The sequence below is a fragment of the Syngnathus acus genome, chromosome 6 (assembly GCF_901709675.1).
Source record: "Syngnathus acus chromosome 6, fSynAcu1.2, whole genome shotgun sequence".
Taxonomy (NCBI): Eukaryota; Metazoa; Chordata; class Actinopteri; order Syngnathiformes; family Syngnathidae; genus Syngnathus; species Syngnathus acus.
The window spans coordinates 124,133-133,673 of NC_051092.1; the positions used below are offsets into that span (position 1 = coordinate 124,133).

General features: G+C 55.6%; 1 protein-coding gene and 1 long non-coding RNA gene across 8 annotated transcripts in view; one reads left to right on the forward strand and one right to left on the reverse strand.

Moving 5' to 3' along the window:
* Nucleotides 1–693: 693 nt before the first annotated feature.
* On the forward strand, nt 694–9,518 carry LOC119124192 (coiled-coil domain-containing protein 136-like). Of its 6 annotated transcripts, none has more exons than XM_037253900.1 (10): nt 694–825; nt 910–1,074; nt 3,872–4,138; nt 5,156–5,230; nt 5,794–6,084; nt 6,170–6,290; nt 6,414–6,618; nt 6,744–6,866; nt 7,637–7,749; nt 8,466–9,518. In XM_037253900.1, the coding sequence occupies exons 2-10, from the start codon at nt 1,023–1,025 to the stop codon at nt 8,476–8,478; spliced, it is 1,260 nt and encodes a 419-aa protein (XP_037109795.1). In that variant the 5' UTR covers nt 694–825; nt 910–1,022; the 3' UTR covers nt 8,479–9,518. The 6 variants fall into 6 exon arrangements, 5 of the variants coding, with proteins under 5 accessions (XP_037109795.1, XP_037109794.1, XP_037109791.1 ...); XM_037253899.1 differs by having other exon boundaries at nt 700–829; XR_005098215.1 differs by lacking the exon at nt 694–825 and having other exon boundaries at nt 832–1,074; nt 7,686–7,749; nt 8,466–8,541.
* The window catches only part of LOC119124221, a 51,950-nt gene continuing 45,891 nt past the window's right edge, over nt 3,483–9,541 (reverse strand). The window contains exons 4-6 of one of the 2 annotated variants that reach the window (XR_005098217.1): nt 5,092–5,223; nt 3,846–4,212; nt 3,483–3,731 (exon numbers count right to left, since the gene is read on the reverse strand). This is a non-coding gene — a long non-coding RNA (uncharacterized LOC119124221). Of the gene's footprint in view, nt 3,732–3,845; nt 4,547–5,091; nt 5,224–9,541 lie in introns of both variants that reach the window. The other variant, XR_005098218.1, reaches the window with a different exon arrangement.

Here is a 9,541-nt window from a genome sequence, read left to right on the forward strand (position 1 = left end):
AACAAAAACGAATCACTTCACTCTCGTTCACTGAAAAGATTCGTTCTTTTATATTCACTCACGAGCCAGCGCTAATGCAGGTCTCGCTCGCAGACAGAGTGACACTTGAGTTTTTCGAGTCTTCACGTCCTTCTTGTGTCATTGAAATTCAAGTTACCTGCGATACACAAATGTGAAACTTTTTGCGTTCAAACGCCAAAGTTATTCTCCAAGGTGGGGGGTGGGTGGTATTGTTTCTCCTGCATGGAGTGGCAGTAATTAGCTTCTGGGAAATCAAGTGCAGCGCGCTACAAAATGGACCTCAGTGAAGTATTTGCACTACTAAGGAAGTAAGCAGCGGTGAAGCCAGCGCATCTTCTCGTTAGCACGCGCGTCGCCTGCCTGCCTACCTGCGTGAGTGTTTGCCCACCTGCCTGCCCTCCTGCCTGCCCTCCTGCCTGTCTGCCCTACTGCCTGCCTGTCTGCCCTCCTGCCTGTCTGCCTGCTTGCGTCACAACAGGTGCTCAAAATAGCAACATCGGCTGAAAACAACAGTGCACAAATAGTCTGCTGCGGCGGCGAAAAGGCAAGCGGCTGCGCAAGAGAGCAGGAAGAAGGAATTTTGCCGTTTTCCTCGTGAGCATCTATCTATCTATCTATCTATCTATCTATCTATCTATCTATCTATCTATCTATCTATCTATCTATCTATCTATCTATCTATCTATCTATCTATCTTCCCGCCGCCCCTCGCTTGGCTCGGCTTGGCTCTGCTCGGCTCCTCCCCTCTTCCCTTTCACCCGCCACCGCTCCCACGCTCCGCGGACCCTTCTCATTTGCCTGCACGTATGTGAGTGAGTGTGTGTGTGGCTGTATGTGTTTACGTGCGTGTGTGTGCACGTCTGACTCTCTCTCTTTGCTCGGCTGCAGCTGGCGTGGGCGTGCACTGCCCGTGACCCTCCTCTCCGCGGCGGCCCTCGCTCGCTCGCTCGCTCATTGCCTGGCTTGCTGGTCGGCTGGCTGCTGGCTCTGCGTGCCTCTGGATGGACGGTTTGCGTCTTCCGCCGCTCATCGAGGAGCCTTTGGACGCTGCAGGTCTGGGCGCTCCCCTTTCGTCACGCTCTGTCTGTGATGTCGTGCTGCTGCTGCTGCTGCTGCTGCTGCTGCTGGCTATTTTTAGCGCGGAGTGAAGGATGCATGGATGGAGCAGGGATGGGGATTGAAGAGGAGGAAGCGAGGGGTCAGGTGGTCGGTCAGGAGGAGGGGACATAAGGCGGACAGGGACATGCATGTGTGGTGCGGTGTGTATGTGGATGCATTGCATGGAGGTGATGCGCCACGGCAACGAAGCTGGCAGGTGAGCCCCGCTGTTGCAGGCAGGCAGGCAGGCAGGCAGGCAGGCAGGCAGGCAGGCAGGCAGGCAGGCAGGCAGGCAGGCAGGCAGGCAGGCAGGCACGTAGGCACGTAGGCAGGCAGCCACGCAGGCAGGCAGCCACGCAGGCAGGCAGGCAGCCTTGCAGGCAGGCGAGGCGATGGAGCTGGCAGGTGAGCGAGCGAGTGAGCGAGCGCCGCTTTTTGGATACTTGAGGCTCGTGTCTTGTTGGTGTCAGGGTAAAAGGAGGCATCTGCGTTCAACAGAAGGTTCTACAGGTCAAAGAAAAAAATAGGGGCAAAAGCGCAGCTCGTCACTTTCGATTTGCCATTTTGGCTACGCAATTTCTCAGTTAACACTCTTCACATTGTCGCCCAAGGCCCCATTCTAAGTCTTTTTAATTTTTTTTTACATAGAACCACGGTGGCTCCTAACCTGAAATTTGAGGGGCCTAACTCGGAGGTACGATAAAAACTCCCTCCACTTGTTGTCAATCTAGGACTGATGCATGCATCAACTATAGTCAGTGCCCCCTGCTGGCCGCGGTTGTGCATGGCAAGTGCAGATTGGACATATTTGCAAGGCGCTTGTTGTATTTCACAGCTACGGGCCGGCATATTGCGCCTCCTACGCGGAGGAGCGGAGCGGAGCGGATCGCCGCGTTCCCACTCGACATTTCTCCTCGGCGCCTACACGCGTACCGAAACGCGCTCGATCCAAGCCGCCCGCCCACGTCGTTCCACTCCCGGCCGCGCACTTCTCTTTGACGTGGCGCCATTGTCGAGCTTGAGTGTGGGGCCTGCCTGCCTGCCATCCTGCTCGCCTGCCTGCCTGCCTGCCTGCTCGCCTGCCTGCCTGCCTGCCTGCGTGGCTGGCTGCCTGCCTGCCATCCTGCCTGCCTTCCTCCCCCAAAAATCCCCACAGGACGCAGCGGCTGAATTTCTCCGGGCTCTGCCGGACAAATAAACAGCAGCAGAGTTGGCGCAGCGGACAAACTTTGCGTCGGAAATGTGTCAAAACATTGCAGCTGCGAGGCTCTCATGGAGGGAGGGCGAATGAAAACAAAGCATCCGGGGCCCTCGGGGCACCTCTGCTCCTTTTTTTTTCTTCTTCAATTCCGCCTTGACATCTCATTTCCTGACCATCAACCACAGCGAAGCCACCAATCCCATGACTCGAACAGGAGTGCAACGGATGAAGCGCCTGAGCGATGCGTTTGATGTGTGCCATTTTACTCCATCCGTCCGTCCGTCCGTCCCTCCCTCTGCTGTTTTGCGCTGGCAACATTTGGCCTTTGTCTCCCCTCCTACTTCAATGAACTTGCTAGCGCCGCTTTAGCGCTAGTGTGCTCGCTTCGAATTATGCATGACCTCCTTCATGGAAATACAGCTGTGTGTGTGTGCGCGTGTGTGTGCGTGCGTGTGGATGCTCATTAGAACGCTTGGCCGTGTATGTGCAAACAAGGCTTTGCACATAATGGGATCTTCATCGGCAGCATTAATGGTGCCCCGTGTGAGGCCCCCTCCTGCCAAGGTGATTATAGAGTAGTAGTTGACAAAAAAATAACATTTTGTTTGTCAAATAAAAAGTCAAGTTTGTTCCTTAATCACAGCAACATCTCCCGGGGCTTTAGAGTTGACCCGTATTAACGACGATCTCCCCTGAGCTCCAAAGAAAGGAAAGATGGGAAGCCGACCTGACGCCTAATGAGTACATCTCACAAAAGGCGGAGAAAATGATGACGGCAAGACGAGAATCTCCCGAGCTCGCTTTTCATGAGGCGCGCCTTGAATTCATTCTCGGCACACAACAAGCAGGCCGAGCCAGAAAATGAAAAGAAATGCAAAGTTGAAGGTGAGATGTGTTTGTCACAGCCCCACAGGCCCATTCCTATCCACTTGCGTTGTTGAGTGGTGGGTGAGTCTTGGTCATGACTTGAGCGACTGCCCCTCCGGGCTCCGGGCTCAGGGCCCCGGGCCCCGGGCTCCGGGCTCCGGGCTCCCTCCATCCGCCTCACTGCGCTCTCAGCTCACTCACGCCACCCGCTGGACTGAAAAGTTGCTTGTTTGTCCTCAGGGACGTATTGACGGCGGCAAAGCATCCTTTTCACATTTCAGGGTGCGTACGTTTCTGAGTGAATACTTTTATTTTCAACAAGTATCTGTAGCTCTGCTCTAGCACAATGTAAGAGTACTTTAGTCCCCTCAATAGAATTTGTGTGCGCGCCAGTGCCTCACTCCAGAGCCTTTTTTCACGTGGTCCTCGTTCGTCTCTGCTTTGGCTCCATTCTGCCAACCATCTCAGTTCCAGGCATGATGAAAAGGTGTCACTACTTTGAATATTCAAATGGAGGCCGCTGTCGCCTCTGCCGCTGCCGCCGCTGAAAGCAAAAGAGGATTCAAAGGCACTTTCATCACAAGAGCCTGCTATTGATTTAAAAGACAATGGCGGGGCCGGCTTGAATCAAAGAGTTGAAGCGAGAAGGCTCCGTCACCTCCGTGCCTTTCATGTCTCCTTCAGGTGATCCGAGCGAGCTCAAAGCGGACGGCGGGGCCGAGGAGAGAGACGTGCCGGAGGACGGCGACGAGAAGCTGGAGATGGAGCCCGAGCGAGCCGCCAAAGACGGGGAGGACGGAGGCGGCGGCGGGGAGCTGAGCGAGAAGCAGGAGGAGCAGGAGGAACAGGAGCTGGAGGAACTGAGGGCTCAAGTCCTGCAGCTGCTGCTGGAGCTGGAGGACGCCAGGGAGACGTCGACTAAGCACCACGACGGCTTCCTGGAGCTGCAAGGTGAGACGCGCCTTTGCGGTGTGGCAGGGCTCCAGCAGGGGGCGCTGTTTGGCTTGATATGTATACTGTCAACCCTGTTTGGCATATGACATGAGGTTTTTTTTCAACACACTTTCCTCCAAACACACTTCCATACTCATGTGATTTCTCTTGTTGCTCGTTCCTGTATGATGGCTGCGCTATTAAAAGCCACATGACGCTCCCCAAATACTATATGTTGTCCGTGATGTCATCTTTTAGCAAAGCCTTCTGGGTAATGGCTTGCACTCATCTCACTGGCGTGCATGCGTGTGCGTGTGTGCGTGCGTGTGTGGCGGCGGCGGCAGCGCATTCCACGGACAACTGGGCACACTCAAGAGAAGCTTCCAGACTCCCCACCGGGACCGCTCAGCTGTTTCCTGACGACAACTGTCGGGGTTCCTCGGGGAACATTGTCAGGGAATGACACACGGTGCAGAGAGAGAGAGAGAGAGAGAGAGAGAGAGAGAGAGAGAGAGAGAGAGAGAGAGAGAGAGAGAGAGAGAGAGAGAGAGAGAGAGAGAGAGAGAGAGAGGGAGGGAGGGAGGGAGAGGGAGGGAGGGAGGCGGGGGTGGGAGGAGGGAGGCAGGCGGGGGCGGGTTGTACGGCACTCGCGGCTATCTATCCCTTTTACATGGGGAATATTTTAGTTGTGCGAGCAATGGTGGCCTTGGAAATAAAAGCCGCAATTCAAAATGAAGCTTTCCCATGAGAATGGCTTTCCTTCCAGAAACAGCAAATTGTGACAAGTAGAAGAAGCAGCAGCAGCAGCAGCAGCAGCAGCAGCAGCAGCAGCAGCAGCAGCAGCAGCAGCAGCTTGCCCATTGATTCAAAGTCCAATTGATCGTGCTGTCGTTGAAGCAATCAGCGCGAGGAGAAGCACGTGCTTTTGCAACGTCAAATGAAATGGCATTTACTCGCAATTGTATTCTTACCGTGGTGGCAGCATCTCCCGCTGGCCCGGCCGGCCCGACTGATATGTTCCTCGTGTTCCTTCAGGACTGCTGGAGGACGAACGTCTGGCCAGCGCCCATCAGGCCGAAGCCTTCGCTCGACAGATCCACAACCTGCAAGGTACAACACAACGGGATTAACGTTTCCTCGCTCTATTCGTTGGGTTGAGGTCAGCAGGCCCAACCACTTGCGCCGCCGGATGGAGAGTGTTGGCTTTTCCTTCTCCTTTGTTTTCTTTTGGACCATTGGACTGGACTGAACTGGCTGGCTGGGCGGAGACACAAAGAAAAAAATGCATCAAGTCAGCCCATTTGGGCCAAGTGTCACATTTGCGACACTTGGACACTTTGTTTTCCTGAAGAGAATCGTGTTCATGCGAGAGAGAGAGAGAGAGAGAGAGAGAGAGAGAGAGAGAGAGAGAGAGAGAGAGAGAGAGAGAGAGAGCGAGCGAGCGAGAGCATTGCCGTCAGTTGCGTCAGCAGCCCAGCGCACACTTTCACGCTCTCTTCCAAAGAAATGACAAATTCTTGTTTTAAGGCGGTGGCTCGACCGCAGCTCCATACTTGCGAGTCTCGACTCGGCCCCTCGTCTTTCTCAATACGTAGCTTTTGTCTTTTGGGCGAAAACTCAAGGAAAGCGTTTTGCGCGTTGAAAATGACAGCGGGAGCCCCTTTGTCCTCCAGCCCAGCTGCGCTCAGCCAAGGAGGAGATGGACGGCCTGGAGGAGGAGAAGGAGAGCGAGCTGGCCGAGGCTCGGGAGGAGCTGCGCGCCGCCCGCGAGGAGGCGCTCCTGCTTCAGCAGGCGGCCGAGGAGGCGGCGGCCGAGCGCGAGAACGACATCGCCTCGCTGCAGGAGGAGCTGTGCCGGCGGAGGGCCGAGCTCGGGCGCCTCGGCGACGATGCGCGCCACTACGAGCTGGAGATCACCACGCTGAGGGCCGAGATCAGCGTGAAGAGCCGCCAAGGGCCGCAGGGTGAGGCGCTTCGGGGCCAAGCCCCAACCAGGCCCGCCGGGAGTCACAACATTCATGATACAATGAATTCCCCGAGCCGCTCCAGGCGACGTGGAGCTGCTGCTGAAGGAGGAGTGCCGGAGCCTGAGGGAGGAGTGCCGGGCCCTGAAGGAGGACAACCGGAGGCTCTCGGAGAAGCTGCAGCTTCTCCGCCGACAGAAGACAAGGTGAGAGGTCACTCGTCAGCTGTTTGCGACCCGGGCCTCGGGTGGGGACGCTGCCGCTAAGTTCCCCAAACGGCAGGCGCGGTGTCCTAATGCTCGACCTCAGCCGGCTCCTCGCCATTTCAGCTCCGAAGGGACGGAGACGGGCCCCGACGACACCCTGAGCGAGGTGAGCGCGGCCCCCTCGCACGACGCCTGGGTCCAGAAGAACATCTCCTTTGACGGCAAGCCCGGGACGCCCACCGGATGGCACGGCGGCGTCGGCGAGATCTGCTCGCTCAGGGAGCAGCTCAAACAGGCTGAGGAAAAGGCCTCGCGGGTTCACAAAGAGGTGAGTCAGCGCTCGCTCGCTCGCTCGCTCTTCCAACAGGTGTCCAACGTCTGGCTCAAGGGTCGCAAGCCACCCGACATGCCTTGGTGAGCCATCTGGCCGCCATCTGGTTGCCTCTGTTCCAGTGCCACGGGCTGAAGCTGGAGCTGCAGGAGCTGCAGGAGCTCTACGACAGCAGTCAGAAGGAGCGCAACCAGCTGGAGGAGGAGCTTGGGCGCTGCAAGGCAGAGCTGGACAAGTTGGCTCAGGTGAGGAAGGCCGCTGGCGCCAAGTCCGTCGCCATGAAACAGAAAAACAACTAGGGCCGTCCAGTGGTACCTTGAGTTAGCTCATTTTCTTGCTTGAAAGTACATACATTTACAGCATGGACCCAAGCCCAAGTAGAGGGGCTCAAGAATGGAGCCTTGGGGCACTTGGATGCTTGGTCAATTGAGGTACCAAGCAATCAAAGTCAACACAGTCAAGGGAGCACTGGGACGGAGGCTCGGGTCTACTGCAAATGGCATGGCACCTACTGTATCTCGTCTGCGGTGTGTGTCTCTCATGCCGTCCGTGGTATGTTCCCTTTCAAACGGGATGGCTTTCTGCGCGTCAGTGCGTCTGTCCTTGAATCTCTGCGAGGTACCCTCTGGCGCCAGCCAATCAAACGGCGGCTCCCAAGCAGTCAAGTGAAATCCAAGAAAATCGTCAAGTCTCTCCTCTTTTTCTTTGTTGTCTGTGTGTGGTGTCAAAGTGTCCACCCGTCCGCGCCTTTCCCTTATTGAGCCAGGGGAGGAGCGTCACGGTCCCAAATTGTCCAAAGGTGCACAATCCTTTCCTTCTTTCTGCCGGAGTTTCAGCCAGACTGGCCCGAGTGGTCGCAAGCGAGCCCTGACCTTTAAGCCAGCCGTGCACGTATTTCCATTTGGGAAGAATGAGCTGCGGCTTGAACGTCAGCCATCGTTGGCTGCATGTTTGTCGGTCCATCGTGCGCCCGTCATCCCCATGCTCCTTGTCTTTGTGTTTGTTCCCTCCTCAGAGCTTCATCCATCCATCTGAGCACCCTGTTCTCTCCATCCCCTTCATAGGAATGATTGTAATAGTGGCCGTGGTCTGGTGCTGCTTGTCGGAGTTGGCGTCCCACAGAGCAAGGTATGAGAGGGGCTCGGAGCCCTAAACCCAAATCTCGCCTTTGACCACAGCAAAGGAAACAAAGGAGTTTTCTGCCCGATTGGCTCGCAGCCAGCGCTGGCTGTCTTGAGATACCAGCCGCTTGAGCTAGCTTGGTGCTAAAAGGCCCGCCGCGGGCAGGCTAACACTTGGAGATGACAGACAATAGTCTCCTGTGAAAAAGCAAGACTATTCCTGCAGTGCTTTAGAGTAGCAGCAAAAGTCTTCTTTTTGCCACCGCCGCTTCACCTCTTTTCAACGCTTACGTAATAAACGGAAGGAAGCGCACCTCAAGGCACCGCTGAATTTCTGCAATTGGCCATGACAGCAAAAGTCCTAATAAGTACGTGCGCGTAAAGGAACGGGTGGGTGGGCAGTTTGCCAAAGCACAACACAAGCGCTCGCTCGCTCGCTCGCTCGCTCGTCTCAAATCGCAATCGTCGTAAAAACAAATTGCCTTTCCTGCCTTTGGCTTGTCCCTTTTCTTGACCGAAGGAAAAGGAAAGCAACTTGTTGCGCTAACTGAATTCACGTTGCCGCCACTCATTTCCATATGGAAGCTATTCCGACTTAGCCCCCCCCAAAACGTTCATCCAAGCGTTGCTGGAGCCAAAAGCGCTGGGTGACTTTCTTTGTTGGTTGGGGGGCAAACGGACGTGCGTCTTTGACAAGCTTCCCTCCTTGGTGTCTTGCGTCAGGGGAGTGAGCTAGCTTGGAAGTCCATCTTGACGGCCGCCGCCACGCTGCTGACGGCGACCGCCTTGTTGAGGGCGCTCGTCCGATCTTGACCACGGACAGCCGGGAGCGGAGCGTGGCCGGCCGGCTGGCTGGCTGGCCCCGGTGGCTACGACGTGCGCGGTCGCCGTGGAGGACGCACGCGGTCACTCCTCTTGTGGGAATAGTCTCTCTCTTTGATTGCATCCTTATTCAGTCATTTGTTGCTTTCATTCTTGCCTTTGTCCAATGCTTTGTTGAGTGCACTGAAATGCGGGGGAGCTTGTGCACCAGGCTCGCTCGCGCTTGATTTTTAAGGAAGGCACATGTCAACAAGTTTTGCTAGTAAATTCACCTTGTCGTTCTTGCCATTTGTTTTCCAACGTGACGGAGAGGCACCTTGCCTCGCAAGTGCTCCACGTTCATCGAGACTTTACAATTGAAATAGAGACAATCGCTGAAAATGGGATTTCAGTGTATTTTTGGCTGTTGAAATGACTTTAGTGCTTTTTCAAAAGAAAAGTCAAAGTCTGCTTTATTGTCAATTTCTTCACATGCCAAGACACACCAAGAAATCGAAATGACGTCCCCACTAAGAAGAAAAGCATGCAGCGCACAACTCCTTACGACTGAGCGATGCCAGTCACTAGGGCCCGCCCCCTAAAGCACAACTACGAGCGACCGGCGGCAAAATAATTGTCAGCGTGGCCGCTGGCTCGCTCGGGGATCTCCCGGCAGGCAAGGTTTGCGACGGAGGCCGTTAATGGCTCCCAGCCGGGACTATTAAGACGGACGGCTCTAATTTCACGCTCGACAAAGCCGTCGTCGTTAACGATTGCCGTTACGGCGTTTGCTCGCTCGTCGAGCGGCCCCGCAACCGTACGAAGCTGCTTCAAGGAATTGGAACAGTTTGGCTCATCGGGCACAATTGGAGCAATTGCCACGAAAACATGCTCAAATGTTTGGCTCTCAGCGGTTGAGAGAAAGTCAACTCGTTGGCTTTGAACCCGACCTAGTTTGCGCTCAACAGCCAGCGCTACTAGCGCTAGCTAGCAGCGCT

Excerpts from the sequence above, each read along its gene's own strand:
- LOC119124192 (XM_037253900.1), top strand. The coding sequence starts at position 1,023 with ATGGACGGTTTGCGTCTTCCGCCGCTCATCGAGGAGCCTTTGGACGCT. Across the intron at positions 6,291-6,413 it reads CTCCGCCGACAGAAGACAAG|CTCCGAAGGGACGGAGACGG; the intron begins GTGAGAGGTCAC and ends TCGCCATTTCAG. Across the intron at positions 6,619-6,743 it reads CCTCGCGGGTTCACAAAGAG|TGCCACGGGCTGAAGCTGGA; the intron begins GTGAGTCAGCGC and ends CCTCTGTTCCAG.